The sequence below is a fragment of the Corvus brachyrhynchos genome, unplaced genomic scaffold, assembly GCF_000691975.1.
Source record: "Corvus brachyrhynchos isolate BGI_N302 unplaced genomic scaffold, ASM69197v1 scaffold167, whole genome shotgun sequence".
NCBI lineage: Eukaryota > Metazoa > Chordata > Aves > Passeriformes > Corvidae > Corvus > Corvus brachyrhynchos.
In genome coordinates this window covers 3,960,044-3,979,669 of record NW_008239547.1, presented here as the reverse complement: position 1 = coordinate 3,979,669, position 19,626 = coordinate 3,960,044, and the positions used below count along the sequence as shown (strand labels likewise).

General features: G+C 39.8%; 1 protein-coding gene across 1 annotated transcript; it reads left to right on the top strand.

The window, feature by feature from the left end:
- Positions 1-38: 38 nt before the first annotated feature.
- LOC103620624 (Sjoegren syndrome nuclear autoantigen 1 homolog) lies at positions 39-18,711 on the top strand. The gene is made up of 2 exons (XM_017741541.1): positions 39-1,106; positions 16,009-18,711. Exon 1 carries the CDS (start codon positions 719-721, stop codon positions 1,061-1,063), a length of 345 nt encoding a protein of 114 aa, XP_017597030.1. The 5' UTR covers positions 39-718; the 3' UTR covers positions 1,064-1,106; positions 16,009-18,711.
- Positions 18,712-19,626: the final 915 nt, after the last annotated feature.

Genomic DNA, 19,626 nt, shown 5'->3' with positions numbered 1-19,626 from the left:
GGGAAGGTTCTCCGCTGTTGTCAGTGCCTGCTGAGCCCCTCAGGGTGGTGCCCGGTGACAGGACGAGGAGCGATGGCTATAAACTAAAACACAAGAAGTTTCACCTCAGCATGAGGAAGAACTTCCTCGTGTTGAGGGTGGAAAAGCACTGGAATAGGCTGCCCGGGAAGGGCGTGAAGTGTGCTTCTGTGGAGACATTCGGAACCCACTTAGATGCGTTCCTGTATCACCTGCTCTAGGTGACCCTGCTTTGCCAGGGGGTTGGACTGGGTGATCTCTAGAAGTCTCTTCCAACCCGAAGAATTCTGTGATTCTGTAATTCTTGCTCTTTTCTGAGCAGGCCCTTGGAGTTTGACGTACAAAGCATCCTATATTCAGGATTGTATAAAAGTATTGTAAAACATATCATGAATACTTTGATACCATTGCCATGACCGTGTCATAGGAGCCAGCAGTTTTCAGTAAAGGTTTAAGAGCAGATGCCAGATTTTGCCTTGTCCCCCTCCTGAACAGGGAAGAGATGTGACACATCTCAGAGTGGGCATGTTAACCTTAAATAGAGAACCTTGCCCCGTGGCTCCATCTGTGCTAGTGAAGCATTATTCATGTTAACACTCTTACAATTTTTTTTTCTGTTTCTTTGTTTGTTTGTTTGTTTTCCTTTAATTGGAGTGCAGAAGGCCGTTGCTGAAAGGGGACTTCAGGGAGTGAGTGCAGGATGACTCAGCAGGGAGCTGTTCTTCAGGGTTACAATAATGAGCTAGTGAAATGCATTGAAGATTTATGTATGCAAAAAGAAGAACTGAACAAACAAATCCGGCAAGCAGAAGAGGAAAAGAATAAACTCCAGCATGAAATTCAAGTTCTCAGTGAACAGTTGGAATGTGTATGTGAAAACCTGGCCCAAAAGGTGGCTTCACGGAATGAGCTTGATAAAATACTTGCTGAAACTGAAGCTGCTTACATGAAGATTTTGGATAGCTCTAGAACTTTACTTAATGTCCTGAAGAAGGAAGTGGGAAGCTTAAAGCATTCACCAGATCTGAAAACCAATGTAACGTGAAACAGTCAAATGTTTGGACTCTCCAGTTCTAAAATTCCACTAGGTGAGAAACGTGGTCAGCCACGGAACTTTACAGCCACAGTATAAGCAGACAGGGATTTTCTTCCAGTCTTTCTGTATGTTACATTATTTTCAAATGCACTAGAAAATAGATTAAATAAAGTTGCTGTTTTGCTTAAAAAATGTACTTAATTGAACACTATAAAACTTGGCAAAATAGGTAGTTGAGTCAAATGTGACACTGTCAGTTTTGACATTAGGATATTTCAAGACATAAAAAAAGACATGTTTTATTGGTTGACTTCAGATGTCTACTGGTAAATTATTCTTTGAAAACGAGTGGATACAAGTCAGATGCTACTTCTTTTCACTTTCTAAATGCTTAGGCTTTACTGTTGGGACCAAGTAGAAATGAGCTATTTAGCTTCCTGTAGGAGCTTGGAGTTCTGTCTGATGCATGCACAAAGACAACCCCTGTTTACAATAATTGTTTCTTTGAATAATAGAGGGATAAGGTGAGAAATCAGGACTAACGCAGGGCACGGAGGCTTAAAATTTAACACTGTATGTGGTTTCTGCATCTTTTGAAGCTATTCTCCAAAGCCTTGTTCAGAAAGGAGATGTGCTGCAGTGAAAGGTTTGGTGCAAGTGCACAGACAGCTACACCATGAATGCTTGGACCAGTAATTCATTTGGGGCTATGAAAAATGTGTCAGTAGTGACTAGAAGTCCTGAAAAAAACACTGGGATCCTGTTAAAAATACTGAGGTAAATACAAGACCAAAGAAGATAGTCCTGGCTAAAAGCCAGTAATACAATTTTTGGAAGCCTTTTTAGTGCCTTTTAGCTCAATACTGATCTTTTAAATAATTGTAATAAGATTGTAGAGAATAGTGAACATCCTGGAATGATGTGAAATAAATACAAATGAAAGGTGAAAGAAGAAAATGAGAAGTGGTTTGCAGCTATCAGACATTCTTACAGAGGACATTAAAATAGAACTTAGAGATCAGGGATGACATAACAGCATGGCATAAATTTCAATTTAATGCTGTTTTTTATTTTTACTGAACCTCTCTGTGCGTGTGTACATACACATGCATTTTGTCACGCTCTTTCACGTGTTACAGCAGTAACTTTTTAAGCTGTGTCTTCTTGTCAAATCTTCATTCAATACCAATTAATTAAATCAAAAGAAGTCTAGTTGTAATCTCCTTACTTGATAATGGTGTGTCTTTCAGGTGCATGCATAGAGGGTATGGAGATGTGAATAGTTTTGGTAATAGCTCTTCATCAGTAATAGGAAGCAAATTTTATGTTCTTCTGGTTGCCATGCTACATCAGGGATGAGTGTGACTGAGATAAACACAGTTTACTTGTATGGCACTTGTAGGGGCTTCCCTCTGGGGAATTTCTAGTGGGTAATGCTGAGGTGATAAAATTACATCATCTCAGGGGTGCTGCTGTAGTAGTACTGCAGCACTCAGGACCACCTTGTTTATGTTAAAGTGAAACACAAAAATTTTGCTGTTTTTAGTAGCAAAAGAGTGGTTTATTTGACTGGACATTTTATGACATTCTGTCTTCCCTTAGACTGGTAGTAGTAACTGATATACAGCAAAATAGGAAGACTCAGGAAAAGTGTTAACTAAAGAGCAAGAACTTGGAGTTGCAAATGTAAACTGCTTCTTACTAGCTGCAATGGAACTCGAAACTGTCTGAAAAAAAATTTGTATCATAGAAAGCTCATTTATAGAGAACAGTACAGTTAATTTCTAGTATTGGTCTCACACAATAATTACAGGTTTGTTTGCCTTAGAATAATCATAAATAATGCCTCTTGTTCTACTGAAGCTGATAAAACTAAAGAAGTTTTAAGAGAAGCCTTATGAGACTTTGAAGAAATCTACTTCCAGACGTTATTATGTAGCTATTACAGTGTCAAAACTAAATAACTGGAGATGCTTTAATTTCTGTTTTTACAAAACTAAGGGAAAAATGTAACTTTTGGCTAGTATTTACACACACACTGGAGCCTCCCAGTTTTCCAAAAAAAGTTGAAATGTTGCTAGAATTCCACTCAGTGATCCCAATCTAAAATTTCCATTTAAAGTCACACGTAAAGGTGGAGAGAAATAATATATCTCTAGGGCTTGCGTATTTTTAGAATAACTCTGAAGTGTGGCAGTCATTGTGCACCCGTAGAGTTGCTACTCAGTAATGTTTACCATTATATTCTACATTGACCCAAATGAACCCTTTTATTGAAGTGATAAACCTTTTTCACTGCTTTTCCAGACACTATAAATCTTGACATAAATAGCTTTTGTTAAACAACTTCACTTTGTTCAGAAGATAGGCAAACTAAGTTGGTCCACAGTATTGCTGGAAGAGGAAATGATAATTTGCAGATAGTAGCTCTGCAGGGATGGCCTGAAACAGAAAGTTTACCTTAAATAAGGCAAGTCATACTTACTCCTAACTTAATTTTTATATTAAATTTGCATGACTCTCTGAGTTCGACGTGATGCTTTACTGCAGTGCTTACAGTCTAGGAGCCTTAATGACAAAAGTTGGGTTCCTAATCTAAGCTGCTGTGTTCGGTGTTTTGTATCTTATTTTGTGTGTGGGGAGGCAACAGTTTTTGAACCTTCCACCTGTGCCTGATTCAAAGATTTAGTGAAATGCATCTAGAGCATTGGTCTAAAGTCCTGAATTTATGTAAAGGCACCTCTACCTGGTTTCCAAGTAACAGAACGTAACTGCAAGGTATCTGGTGATTTTCTGCTTTTATAGCAACGCTTCTTGAATATGTACCCAGCACTTAAAACACTAGTGAGCAACAGTTTTTTCAAAACATTTGACTGTTGACTCCTTGCAAGTAAACTGTAGAGAGTTTGGCAGTTACTAAAGAAACTGCTTGTGGGTGGTATGTTGAAGTAATTTTCTGTGTGGAAGTGATTATAGGAACCACTGAGTGAAGTCACTTATGCCAGCAGCCATTCACATCCCATTACTGTCTCTTTTCAGTGGTGCTTACCCTGCAGCTTAGGTACCTCGTCCCCACATGCAGTTTCTGTTAATCACCTTACAGAAATGGAGGTGAGTGGATTGGGGGTTGGCTTTAATTTCAAGGGTAGGGAATAAAGAGAAGGTGTGGATGTGAAGTCCTGGTTTGGGAAGACTGGAGCATGAGGGGGTATGATAGAGAGGTGGTTTCTCCTAATTTCTGTCTGCTTTAAGTGTACTTGTACTGAGCTACTGAGTTCTTGCTACCCAATAAATCAAATTTTAGAAATCATCTGAACTTCATCTGAAGCCAGGACTTTCTGCCCCTTCCTTTAAGTCCACTGACAGTCAGCAAATGAGGCAACCTATGTTTTGTTTTCTCTTTGTGTCTTTTATTTCTGTTCCAGCAGGAGGCTGTGGATTCTAAGCCTCCTGTTTGCTGGGTAAGTGTGCTGCCAGGCTCACACAGGATGCAGTGGTGTTGTTTCCTGTCCTGGATGCTCTCCTATGAACAGTTCTCAGTGAACTGCTTGGGTTTTATAAAGAACCCCAAGTTCTGTGTGTACTTGATGTACTCTGTATGTCAGATTGACCTTGGACAGTTTAGGCAGAGGGTTGGCAGGTTTTTGGCTCTTGGTGAATGCAAGAGATTGGTTTCCTTGGACTAGGAATTCTTCAGACCAGGAAGACTAGGCATCTTCAAATACCTAAAAAATTGTCCATTCAAACAATGAAGCAAGCTGTAGTCTGAACCCAGGTGACTGGATCTTGGATTCCTGTTTAAGAATTGAGTACAACTCCATCTAGCTCTTGGGGTACAAGTGTGTCCCACTCCAAATCGATAAAGTGGATTAAGCTAAACTGGAACAAGGTACTGGTAATTCTGCACCAAGAACATTCAGAAGATTGTTAGCCAGAGGATCAGATGTCTACAGTTAATTCATCATACAGATGAGTCTTGTGCAGAATATCTATTACTCCTTAGATGATTTTGCTTGTTAGAAGAGATTTGAGTGATAAGGCGTAGCTTGTGGCAGTTGCCTTGAGTAGATCCTAGATTCTTGGAGTTTTATGCAAGAAGTAGACAAAACAGTTATTTTTTTAATTTATTTTTTTAATTTCCTCCTTTTCAGGAATGAGCAAAGAAGTATTAATAAATGCTTTAATGTTGATTTGTTTGTGTGTGTGTGTTGGTGGTTTTCTTAACAGATGAATAGGCAAGTTTTCCTAAAATCACAGTGTGCTTTTACACAATGTATGTGTGTGTTTTTAAATATAGATGTATCTATTTTCTTTTTTCTCCTTTGGGCGAAGGATGTACTAGTGTTTGGTTTAATTTGTGCACCAGTTGCTCTGTCAGTGTCTGTTGTTTTACTGGGGAGGAGTCAGGCACCATGGCCACTTCTTGGGTGTCTGTTCTATGCCTTTTTTAAACTTGGGATGGGTTTTTTGTTCTTTGCCCCTTAACTACTTATAAATCTGTCAGGGATTTTATTAAATGCCCCAGAGTAATCCTTGATGGTTGTCTGTCTTAGTTGGTTTCAGATGAAGTTTGGTTCACATCTAGCTGTAAAACCCAGCTAATTGCATGTTAGGTGTTCATAAAACATGGAGAGGTTCAAGCTTGCACAACAAGGAGCTATGTGGTCATTCATAGCTCTAGCCTGTGGGATTTGTGTGAAAAGCAGTTCAGTGTTGTAGTCTGTATTTGCAAAAATAAGATTTTAGTAGAATTTGGGCTAGTAGAACACTTTGATTTTATAGTTGTTTCAAAAGTAGCTTCACAAGATCTTGTGGGGTGGAACAATTTGCAGGGTTTTTTGTCTGTTTGTGCAAGACTATGGATATGCTTCAGTAACTACTACAGAAAATTTGTAAATTTTAATACAAACTTGGGTGTCTTACTTAGCAGCGGGATGGAAAATAACAGTGTAAAATCTTTGCATTTTGATTATAGCACACCCATTGTTTGTGACACGATGCAAAGCTGATAATATTTGTAAGTATGCTTAATTTGAATGTCACAAATGGCAAAATGTTACTTTTAGAACAGGATTCATGCATATTAGAAGAAAACAAGCAACTGTAGACAGAGATCACATTCAAGAAGAGGCATTTGAAAAAAGTCCTGTCAGTCTTGCTCTGGAGGTGGGATTGACTGTGATTCTACTGACTGTGGTGGGAGCTTGTTTCTCTCACATCTCACTTAGGGCCTGTGAATTTTCATGGGGTGGCTTCTCCTCTCAGCCTTACCAGCACTCCTGTACAGAGAGCGTGTACTTGGTCCTGAAGGATTTAGAACAGTGTTGAGTGTTCTTATTTACTATCTTGTGTGAAGTAGACACACAGCTTCCTGGCCAGCCTAAATCAAGACGACAGGAGTGTTAGAGACTATAAAACAAAGTAAGAGGCTGAACAATTTGTAACACTTACTTTGAAAAATGTTTGAAATTACGATACCTAACAGACTGATCACAGAGCATTTTAAAGTTAAATCTTCATAGGTGTTATTTTTTGAGCTTCATATGCATAGGTTCTCTTGCTTCAGTCAGAGCTCCCATAATTGGGTTGAGGTTTTCCATTAATAACGGGCTATATGGGAACACTTATAGAAAATTATTTATGTCATAGTCTGTGATAAATTGTAATTTACATTTTTTTAAAAACCATATAGTTGATTTAGTTGAACATAGTAAAAAGTATATTCTTTCATATTTCTTTCCTAAAGGCTGTCAAATCTCCCTGTCTGTATTCGGAATTAGATCAAAGTATTTGTAGTATTTTCTTTTTGTTGTTACATGATTATTAACAAGTTCATACAACTTGGATACTCATTCTGATTGGGAATGTCTGTCAATTCCTGTCACAAAATCCTCTTCATATTCCGCAAGCTTACACTTTTTTAAAGCCTCTTTTTCCTTATACAGTAAGAGCACTTTAAGTTGAATATCAGCATGAGAGAATTTTGGTTTTTGAATGTTTTTGTAATATAGTTAGTATTCAGGGCTGAATCATACACCGTCAAGTGTTTAAAACAAAAAACTGGCAGTAATTCTTATATGGTTATGCAGCTGTTCAATAACAGAAATCCTACTATACATTTGTGCTGCTCACTGCCTCATAGTAAGTGAGATTAATTGCTGTAACTCATGCGCCCAAGGTACTTTTTGTTAAATATTGGTTCTTCCTCAAGTATTGTTGCTAGCATGGGTGGAATGGATACTCCTTCCAGGGGAACATGGGGCAAAAGAGGAGCTGCCTTTTTAGTAGAGATCACCGTCTGTGGAAAGAGAGGGGCATCCGTGTTAGCCTTGTCCATGGTAAAGTGATGTGAGACAATTAGAACAAAGTGGTTAGAATGGTCATAATTCTCTGTTATAAGCTTCACTGAAGCAAGCTGATAAAAAGAAAACCAGTCCATGCTGTCAGTCACAAGGAATGTAGTACCCAATTGCAGCCAGGTTATCTTTAAGTGCAGGAGCTCAGGTGCAGCTGGGGGCAGTGTAACTGCCGCAGTACTGGGCTCAGTGCGGGTTGCTTTGCTCTGCCAAGAAGCAGTTGACCCTGTGGATACCTTTATGAAATCTGATACGCTCTGGAGTCACTGGACTTGTTAGAAAAGTGTGACCTCTTCCTGTTCTTGAAACTCGGAATTCTGTGTCTTAGTGACACGTGACTTAGTGACATGACTCTATGAGAAGGATATTTATTTAAAATCCTGTTCTGTTTAGTGGTTTTCCTCTGAAACCTAAGGTGTTCTTGCTTTAGATTCAGGTTGTTCAAGTTCAAATACATGTGACCTAAAATACAGATGCCCAAGTTCCACTGAAGCCCACAAGCCTGTAAGTTGTTGTTATTCAATGTGTAGTACTTCAGGTTCCTGGTCAAATGCAGACTTAATCCTACAGTTAAGTTGTGAACCTTGTGGCTCCTCTTAGTTTAAATGATTTGTGTGAAGCGTTGTTTGCTCAGTTTGGAATGTACTTTCGGTTTTTTGTTTGTTTTTTAATGAAGTATTCCACTGAGGCCTCCCGTGGCACTCTGCCATACACATTCATGGTGTGCATGTGAGAATGTTTTCTTTGGGAATGTCAGAAGAAAACTACCTGTACAGCAGCAATTTAACTGAAACAAGATTTAAACATGGTTAAAAACCATGTTTTTAACTGAAACATGGTTTTATGCTGTGCTTGTTTTTAAAAGTGTTTAAAAATGACACATATATAAATATGTATATTTATATAGGATATATAAACAAGTGCTTCCAATGAACCAATCACATAGTACCTTACAGAGAATGTTAATACCTTTATCCCCCTTGATTGACAGTGACACTCAGTAGTAATCTGCCCCAAATCAGGGACAGATCTGGGAATGGAGGCTTTGCTTTTTCAGCCTCACTTGAATGCTCTGACTTGGACTGGTTCCCAAGGATTCATGTCCCGTTTGGTGTTTTGACATAAACAGACAGGATTATGCATTCTCAACCTGTGTGTTGGGGGAAGGGATAGATATAACTGATTAGAGGCATACCTTTTTGCTGTTACTCCACATTGCACAAAGCATGATGATGATGTTTAAATGTGTTCATCCTTTCTCCATGAATAGAGCCAGCATGACAAAGTATCCCAACTCCTGAGCAGCCACTCTTAACTTTCCAGACCTGCTCTCTCCAAGCCCCTGCTTTGGGACCTGACTGTAAGAAGTGGGACAGAGGTACAGAAAGAGCTTTTAATGATAGTTGCTAATTAATTACCTTTCAAAGCCTAGCCTTTTTCAGATAACTTGCCTTTATAGACCCTATTGTTTTATCAGGCTGCTTATTACCTTATACTAGTCCATGTAAGACCACCAGATTTTTTAGACATGGAGGCTTCTTGATGTTTAAAGGTAGTGGGAGGTCTGAATTTTAGTCCATCTATTACATACAGAACACATATAATACCAGCAGGCTGTGAGGCAACCATATTCTACCACAGGTTCTTTTGGGTTAATGGATTGAAGTAGTATGGAAAGTGAGGAACTCTAGGTATCTGGATGGATGGGGCTCTTCTATAGTGAAAAGAAGCTGGCTCTATGAATTCAGAGTAAGAACTACTTTAACCTAACTTTAACAGGTGGCACCTGACAGCAATATTCGTATATTCGTATATCATGTATATATATATACACATACTGACACATACGTTAAAATATATATATAAATATATATATATAAATATACTCAGCATTTTAATAAATACAGAGAGTTCTTGGTAGAAAGCTGTCTAATACTTCAGTATTATCTGCCATTAGAAAAGACAATTTAAACAGGTTGGACATTAACAACTCACATGAGGTCGTGTATCCTGTTTTATCAGTAGCCCCCACAGTCTTGCTTCCACATAAGCCATCATTTGTAGCACCATCCTCATCTTCTCCTGCAACAGCTTTTGTTGCCTCTATTTCCTAGCTCCTTGCTTACCATGTTTTTAGTTATCCCAAGCTGTTGACCAGAAACATGCTGCTCTTCTGATATGTGGTGTGTCAGAGATACTTTCAGTATCTTGATACCGTCCAGACATGTTCTGGCACACTTGGGAAAATCGTTTACAAAACTAAACAGATTTCATTCAGTTCGATAGTGCCCCTAAAGTTATGGCTGGATAGGGTGCTAATATTATATTCTAGAGAAAACAGATGCCTGATCTGAGTTTCATCCCAAAAAAAGGGTGGGATGGGAAAAACCCGTCCTAAAAAGACTTGCAGGTCAAAGGGATGGAGGGATGGATGGATGGAAATGTGATTTTCCTGATATACTATGGAGATTAAAGAACAGAAGTTTATTTTGTCATTGAGGATAAATGCTGACTTTGCTTATAATCTTCTTAATAGACCAGATAAAGGTCTATATGAGGTGCTGTAATTTAATTAATAATTAATGCTGTAATTTAATTAATTCAGAGTGATGTGAGTTTGTTCCAGAAATGTTCACTCTGTGTTTGAGAAAAGATTATAACTTGAAACTAGAAAGAGGAAAAGAAATAAGAGTGCTGGATCTTGCAGAAAAATCTCATCGAGGAAGCTGTTATAGGTCACTTGTGTCTTCTTCAAAGCTCTGAGTGTGACCTGTGTTGCAAAATAATAAATATGTGCTAAGACAGAGTGGAGTATGGCACAGTAAGGCTACTTGTAAAAAGTTATGTCAGGGCATTGTATGTATTCAGCAATTTTCTTTGCAATCCTGCTCTATTTTACAAACTAATCTATTTCCCACTAAGGTGTGCTAGAGATAAACACTGCAAATACCTTTGTGTGCAGAGAGGAAGGAGAGGCAATTAAAAGTCTGCATGCTGTGAAATCTCTGAGTACCAACAATGTCTGCACAGACCTTTACCATGTTTTAGGGAACAATTGGTTTTCCTACTTTCTGGGGTGACTGAACACAAACAGTTGTTGAAAGAGGACAGTAGCTCAGTTATTTTCACACTGGCTAAAATCCTGCTGGTTTGCATAAAGGTTTCTAATTTTATTTACTAATAGCAAAGTCTTGGTGACAAAATGGCTCCTTCAGATCAGATGCTGTTTTATTAAAGTGCATCATTTCATCTCTGACAAAGAAAGGGCAAACTTCTGATAATGCAGTGAAAGAACCTGGGGAAGGGCAGTATCTGGTATTGGTCTCCATCAAAGACAAGGAAAAGCACAAAAGGATAAAACTGCTGGCCATGGTCTGAATCAAACGGGGTTGCCTCCGAGAGTAGAAGTGAGAGGGCTTTTCTTTCTTTTAACTTGCTCCCTCCTACATCATTACTGGGCTGAGTAAGAAAAGAATTTTCTTTTGAATACGTGGGATAATTTGCTTCAAGAAACGCTAGTTCCACATGGGAGGCAGCTAAAGCTGCCCCATGGGATCTTTTATTTTTTTTCTTCAAAAAATTTTCATAATGCAAATTCTAAAAGCAAGCAGCCATTGTAAGGAAAAGAGAAGCAACAAAATGTTGTGTTTGCTTGTCATTGCAGACCTTTTATACTTCAGTAACTTTATTCCTATGTGGAGTTTCTTGGCTGCAAGTACTGCTTGTCCAAAACATGGATTTTTGGTCTCAGATCTGTTCAGTGTAAAATTCCTTTTTTATTTTAGATAAGCTTAATAAAGCAGTATACATTGTTACTTCTGTTGTATGTGTACTATATACATATTACATATTACTTATATAAGTTTGTTGTTACTTAGGTATGAAATTTATCTATAACTCTTAGGTAAAGGTTCTTTTCCATGGCTTACTATGCCATGTATTATTACATGTCATCACACTGATGTTGCTGGAGTGAGGCTTGGTTCTCAGACATTAAGATAACCTTTGAACTTAGATTAGCTGTTAAGTATTTTATAGTTTCAGGTGTTGGCAAACTCAGAAGCAACCAAACATTGGGAAATGTAACTTGACTTCGTGGATTTAAATGAAAACTTGCATATTGCCTTACATGAAACTTGCCTTTGTTTCAAATAACTTCTGCATCTGGTTGTGCGCAGCCAAATGTTTTAAAGAGGTATCAAAAGCCATAGAACCATTTAAATTGGAAAGAACCTCCCAGATGGTCAAGTCCAGCCATTAACCCAGAGCTGTCAAGCTCACCAGTAGACCATGTCCCTAAGTGCCACATCTTTCAAATAAATAATAGCTGCTTGTGCTACTTGATGCTACCTCTGCTACATTGGGATTGTTACATTGAGAAGCTATAATGTAACTTGTAGTTAAAATTATCTCATTAGCATGAGCACAAATTCCCTTAAACTAACTAAAGTACTTGTGCAGTGTTACTGGATTTCAAAATGTAAACTTCTGATTCTAGTGCTGCAGCCTGTATAAGAGCAAAGAAGGTGACAAAAAAAAATTTAAAAATTCTGGAATGAGTTTTGCGATATTAATTAGAATTTAATAGGTACCTAAGGATTTTATGCCACAAGACTCACTGAAAGTTAGGGGGTTTTGTGCTCTGCTTGCTGTTGCTCTGGTTTTTAAGATTCAGGATTCTTCATGCATTTCTCAAAGGCCTGGCTCCTGAAATCAAGGCATTTTCTTTGTCCTTCTTCCCTCTACCCTCTGAAGTTACATTTCTGCTTCTTGTAAAGAAAAGGCTGAAAGCGCAAAAGCAAGTAGAAAGGCTCAGAAATGCAAATACAAATAATTCTAAATATTTTTCATGATTTAACAACAGTGTCACACTTTGTGCTTGGCCTGATGTGTGTCATTTTCAGTGCCTGAAGCTGGTCATGGTCAAAGTCCTTTTGAAAATTTCACACCATGTTATACTTCAATCATATCAGATGCAATGATGGCTTTAAGAAAGGCACTCATAATCCATGTCTGTAGGACATAACTGGCTTTCTGTATATTTAAATTCCTCTCTTAGTACCTTTAGCAACTACACCCAGCTTTCCACAGTCATTATGGGTTACTCAGAACTGTCAGGGAAGCCACTTTTAGTCCAGCCTCAACGTGATCTGCAGGTGACAGGGAACAAGGTCTGGTTTGGAGACAATTCTGGAGCTTCCAGGCCGGCAGAAGCTGGAAGCCGTATGGGATGGCAGGGGGAGGAGGGCTGCTGACTCTGGGAGAGTGCATGCAGCAGCAATGAAGAAGACATGGTCTGTCTTCTGCCAGAAGTACCGACCTCACATGATGCTTCCCAGAATCAGGAATGTTAGAGGAACCAGCAATTTCAGGGCTGAAAGAGGCTCCAGGGGATCTCCTAACATCACAGTGTATTTGTCCCCTGGATAATACAAGCAAATACACGAAAGGTAAATGGGTTTGTAGTCCTTGCAGAGAACTACAACAAAAAGGGGTTTGTAGTACTTGCAGAGCTTGCTTTGGAGTCTGAAAGGCCAAAAATATGATCACGTATTTTCAACATGTAGCTGAAGACTGAAGATGGGATTTAGAAATGGAACAATTTATCAGACTGAAGCTAAAGATAGAAGTATGCTGTATAAAGGGCAGGATGAAGACATTTCAATAAAACTAACTCTGAACAAGAGAGAATAAGCAGCTGGCAACATCCAGAGGAATTTTTCCGAGAGGAGAACATCAGAAGAACTGCCAGAATTGTCTAATTTTTGGATTTTTTTTTGTTAACATACAAATTTAGTATCTAACGTGAAGAAAAATTTATCACAATAGAAATAATTAAATCCTCTCCAAAATTAACATGAATTTTTATGCCATTCCACAATTATTTTTGACAAATGCTTTTAATTTGGCCCAAACAATAGCAAGGAGGCTTTGTGGTGTCATAATATGCAATCTAGACCTGAATGATTTGTTTCAGTCATCATAAAGAGGGGACAATAGAGGAAACATGACAAAAATACAGACAACGAGTAGGGCTGCACATAATTTTGACTCTCCTATTTTTATAATCTCTTTGTGGTTTGCATAAAGCCTCGGCTCCCAGATTCATGTAGTAAATAATCTAAGATTTCATTACACAAAAACAAGTTTCTAATTTCTGCGATTGCAAAAAAAAAGCTTATACAAAGCAAGAAAAGGAACCAAAATACAACTTTTTTAGAAATAAAAAATAAAATCCACCTTTACTCTAAAAAAATCCAAAGGTGTAAAGACTTGATGCTGATATTAGAACTCAGGTCAGTATTTATAGTGCATTGGTTGCTCGGACAGATATTGCAAAGCCTTGTATCCCTCCCTTTTTCTTTCCTTAGCAACATTCTCTCACAGCCTGGAAAATAACATGCCTCTGCCCTCTGTTTTATGTGCTTTTTCCTTCAGCAGATGCTGCTGAGCTCAGCGTCTGATTTCAGTTCTGATCTAGAGTAACTCCAGGGGCGTGCACGAAGCCATCTCACTTCTTCCCTCCTAACGGCCTGGTGGCAGGGAGGGGACTCAAGACTATTGTTCTCCCTCCCTGTGTCCCTCCTGTAGCAGCAGCCAACATTGTTCCTTTTTATTTACTTCCCCATCTCTGTAAACCAGCAGGGCTCGAAGCAGAGGGATGCAGCTCTCCTCATTAGAGTAATTAGGCTGATTTGTGAGATAGTGGCACAGTGAAGGAGAGCTTTCCTAATACAGTGTTCCCCACAGGAGGCTGGGCACTCACCCAGCTGCTGGCACGGCAGTGCTGGGCCTCCCCGCCAGCTCGGACTGGAGGGCCCCTATCTCTTTGACCTTTAATATCAGTGAAAATGGACAAATACATGCAATAAACACTTTTTTCCTTCACATTATATTCTTCACAAGTTGTATGTTCCAAGTTAGAAGTCTAATTAAAATAGAGGAGAGGGATCCTTCCTTTAATTAAGTGGAAATTTTGGTTTATAAAGTACTCCTCAAGCAGGTTTGCTGTATCACTGGAACAGCAAGAGCTGGTAGGGCTTTGTTCCTCTCCTGCTCTGTGGAAGTTTTGCATTACTTTTAAGAAAGGCCTATGTATGATGAGTTAGGAAATTTCCTTCTTCTAGGGAAAATATTATGAATATCCTTTGAATATACTTGGTATCTTCATGGCAAAACATAGTGTATCATAGGGAAGTCCTGCTGCACTTTGGAAGTCCCATTTAAAATGTACATAGGCCTATTTAAAAATACATTTAAGCTTTTAAAAAATGTATTATACAAGCAAACAAAAAAATAAGATATCATTTACAATTCTGCCTGTTGTGTTTCTGCCAGGCAGCAGGATCAAACTTGCAAAACTTGCCAGCTGCCTGCACTTCCCAGTGCAATATTTGTGGTCACCTTTATGAAAGAAAAGTACCCATCACTTGTCCTCACTAACCAGATGGTATTTGTAGTGCCTGAAGGGCAATAAAATAATTTTGTAATCACCCCCCCAAGTCTACAAGAGTATATTTTGTCCAGGAGCAGATTGATGGTGCTAGAGGCATGTTCAGTAGCCTCTCACATTGCAAACTCTGTGAAAATTCTTAATGAACCCAGGGAACTGCTGGTAGAAGCAAGCCAGAGAAGTGAAAGCAATAAAAGAATGAAGAGTATGTTACCAACCAACATGAAAAATCTTACTGCAATTGTAAACGCCTCAAAATGCCTCATAGCACCCACAGGAAAAAACACATAAGCATCCAACATTTTCTGCCACCATCACGTTGTCTCAAACACTCTCAATACACTCTCCACTGGAACATTTGCCTCTGTCTTTTGCATACACAGAAAAGCAGTGCAAGCCCCAGTTTCATTCATCCCATTCCCTCATGCAAAGCCTCAGTGTATTTTTGGCTGACACAAAGTTGATCCATGAGGAAATATACCCTCCTTTTACAGACTTGCATTCCAGAAACTGAGCAAAAACATTCCTCTTCATTTTGTAAGATAGGAGAGAGATGGGGAGGGCAACCCCTGAGACCTTTACAGCTGGAAGAAAAAAACTTTGGTGCTTATTGATACCTTATTAGTCTGTGTTCACCACGAAACAGCATCTAAAAATGTGTCCAAACCAACAAGCTCAGAGGTCACTGTTTTGATAGGTAAATATGCAACCTGAATTTTTGTGCATCCAGACACAGTGATTTCTCTGATGGATATGGGGCATTCCCATGGGAGAAGCTCATGGTGTTGCTGTGTGCAAGGGCAATCCGTGGGGAAGAGACAGAGCTATAAAATGGAGAAATGGTTAAAACACTGTGCAGTGTGCCTCTCTCCTAAACAATCATACTGTACTCGATTTCCTTCTCAGAATTGCTGCCTTGGGGAGGTAACGAATTACCATTGCCATAAATCGTAATCAAGATCAGATGTGCAAAGGAAAAGGCCTTGCTCAAATATCAAAAGGGTCTTAAACTGCCAAAACAGAGCAAGAGAGAGAAATCCTGAGCAAATCAGAGATGTAATTTATGACTGACCTTCATTTTAACTGGGAAATGTGTGCTCTTGAATGGCAATGCTCCCATGAATGCATGTTTTGTTTTGTTTCAGATTATTGGGAATCCTTGCTGCAGCAGTATTGATCAAGCTCTCAAACAATGAGCCAGGGACAAGGAATCACATATGCATTCCAGAAACATTTTTCTGCACTGAACCTGTCTCAGCAGTGACAGTGCCTGGCTTTGTCATCCCCTCTGCCACAGCACTGCCTTCTGCGGCTTGCTTCTTTATATTTGCATCATTGCTTGTCCAAATGACTCCACATTTTCTGCATTCTCATAACCCAGTTGTCTGGGAAAAAAAATGAAGTAACAACTCTTCAAGGGGATTTTTGCTGCCACAGGAGCAGTTGATGCTTGGATGAGCTCTCAGCCATTCAGAGTCCAAGCAGTACAAGAAAAAACAGACATATTAAGTCTTTGCAGTCAAATACAAAATCATAGCACCACAGTGCCTCAGCTTCCCATGTGCTGCCTCCCTTTCTGAATTTCACAGGGTAACATTTGGGGACCCACTGTGCTTCAAAAAAGTTAGTTTAAAATCTAGTTCCAAACTTGTCTTTGCAATGGACCCATAGTGCACACCAAACATTGGGGAAATTCAGATTCACATTGCCATCTGTAATCTTTATTTCATGGCCTAATTCCAGCCATAGTTTACAACAAAGATGCTTTGCTGCTGTTAGCTGAAGTACTGTACTGGGTTCCCTTGGCTTCCCATCAGATATGCTGTTTTAAAGCAAATACTCGTTTACATCATCTCAGAATTACACTCTGAATTCTTTTTAAATTCCAGTTAAACATTTTGATGAGAAAGTATATTTTCTAAATTCTACCTTATGTGTATGAAACTAACTTAACAACAGATAGGTTTGATGGCTGATTTAAACAAAGTGATCTTTTAAATGGAGCTTTTTCAGGTAAACCCCCCTTTGGAGTTAATTGGATGGGAGTATTTGGGTTATTTTTCATCACTGCAAGATGTTTTTCTGCCACACAAAATATGTCCATTTTCAGTAAATACAGAGACGTCTGCAACAAATTAACTTCGGAGTTTTGGAAACACAGATGGTATTTGTTGCACTTTCCCAAAGGGCTACATTTGCTCTACAGAAAGCAGAGATTTTAGCTATTCTGTTATTTTTAGGAGTTTGTTCATCCCCATCATTTCCACTTCACTCAGAAGAGATAAAATCTGCTTTGCCGTTTATCTGCTACCAAGCAGGCAGATTAAACAATTCATTTTGTCACTCGCGCTGTGTTTCTGCCGCCTCAGGCATTTAATTCTAAAACTCAGTATGTCTGTAAGGGGAGCCATGGAGATTCTGTGCTCGACAGGGAAGTCTCAGCAGCATTCGGTACATCCCGGGTAGGCAGAAATCCCGCCGGCGCTGTGTCTTTGTGCGCTTTGGCCCTGCCCGGGCAGCTCGCCGGGACCGCCAGGAGGGGGCGGTCCTGGATTTGGGAAAATAAGAGTGAAGCATTTCATAGCAGCCTTTGCAGGAGCTCATGTTCATGGCTGTATACATTTTTGGAATTTTCACCCCCATCATGATGTAAGACATTTAATTTAGGACACTCCCTGGAGGGCAGAATTCCTGCGACCTTTAGACAGAACGGGCAATGGAAGGACAGAGCGGGCAGCAGGGCCTGCATCCCTCCCACCTAATCACGGGCATCCAAGGGAGAGGGCTCACTGGGAAGTCAGCTTGTCTTTGCTTCCCTCTAGAGTCGATGGATAGACCTGGCTCCTCCGATGAGCGATTCAGCACACACAGCTGTCAAAAGCACCACTCAGTTCATCATCCCTTGCTCCCAGGGGAAAAAGATTCAGACTTTGCAGGCAATAAAACACAACATGTTTTTTTGTATATCCTTCATTGTGATGCTTAAGTCATTCAAAGTGAATACTGTGAAGTAAATCACTGCTTTTTCACTTACCATGGTAGAACACACACAAGATGGCTTAAAGATGTAACTTGCCAGTGACCACCTGTTAAGAACAGAAATACTCTTGTGGCAGAGCTGTCATTGATTGACTGATAAAATATGCAAATGAAACCAGGGAGGAATTCAGAAACCTCTCAAGTGACAAATTCTTACTGAAAGTAAGACCAAATTCTTCTCTCCTGAATGACACATTTGATTTAACAGTGTTTATAATAAGCAAGTGGTGAGTTTGAGACAAATATGGGGGCAGAGCAGGACACTGCTCCTGCTTGGCAGAGCAGCAGGATTTCCCTCTGTGCCCTGCAGATTCCTTTGACGTCTGGGATTCCTCTGCCCTTCCTGATTTGACACTTTCCTTGCTGTTTTTGGGATCAGAGAAAACACATGTTAAATGTTAATCTTTTACAACTCAGTTCCTGTAGTACTGCATATGGCTTTAGGATCACTCATGGCCATAATCCTAAAGGTGTTCAGCAGCGCAGTGAAATTGGTCTCTACTGCACAGGAACTTTTAAAGTCCTGATGGGTGCCTACCTGCCTGTGAAGGCACCTGAAGTCCTTTCACAGTCTGGTCCTTTAGTCACTAGCTGTTTCATTCCTCCAGCTGACTGATGACAGTGAAAAAGCAGGATTCAAATCAAGTTTTAAACCTGTAGACAGCCTGACTGCAGTATCTTGTATTGCTCAAAGTATGGTCTTTTTCCATGGGTCCACTTTTTTTTCATTTGAGATTTTTCTAACTGTTATGTCTTGTATTCTTTTGTTATTTCTCCTACTGAACAAATAAAGGGAATAGCTGTGCTAACTTAAAGCCATCCTTAGTGACATGTTCTCTGGCCTCCTCAAGGAGCTGCATGGCATCCCTGAAATCCTTATCAACAAGTCAGGGATGCAATGCAGTAATCTGCATGGATCAGAGAGAGAATGAGCTATCCCCAGAGCTGGTCCCACAATCAACATCTCCCACTTGCTCCCCTGGGAAGCTACACAGCAGTGGCTGTGAGAATGGCTGCAAGAACACAACCTACAGCTTCCAGTCGGCAAGAACAGGGGCAGATCATCAGAGGGTAAACACAAAACTGAGCCAGTTCAGAAATACTGTATTGGTGGAGCCTACACTGCGGATTTGGCTACAAGCACCATTGGGGGATCACACCAGAGGAGAGGAACTCATGGGCGAAGGGTCACTGCACAGAAACAGTCAGTCTGGACTTGCATGCAAGTCCCAACTTGCACAGAATTCCAGACTTGCTGCATCTGTCCTCTGGCTACCAAGATGGTGAGTTCATGGTTCCACATGGTTGCTGTCAAGGCCTCACAAGGGTTTGCACAGCAGTCTTTTTGCAGGTTCAGCCTTTATTCCTACAGGCAGCACAGCTCCAGGGGGAAGAGGAGCTTCCGAGACATTCTCAGAAGCTTGATCGCTTAATGCCGTGGCCTCTTTGGAATGATTGATGTTCACACAAAACTGAGCACTGCTGTCCTTTGTGGAGATGTAAATTTCAAACCATTGTTCACTTGCCAGAGAGCTGTTCCTTCATATTGCATGTGACCCACAGTAGCACATACAGACAAACTTTCTTCTCAAGGCAACTGGCAAGCAGTGCTACATCCTCATTCTGTTGTCACTGACCTGTCCAGTTGGATCTTACACTTGTAAAACACCTTTACAGAAATTTGCAGCTAAGCCACAAACTTCCATCTCTGCTGTATCTTGCTT

Excerpts from the sequence above, each read along its gene's own strand:
- LOC103620624 (XM_017741541.1), top strand. The coding sequence starts at position 719 with ATGACTCAGCAGGGAGCTGTTCTTCAGGGTTACAATAATGAGCTAGTG.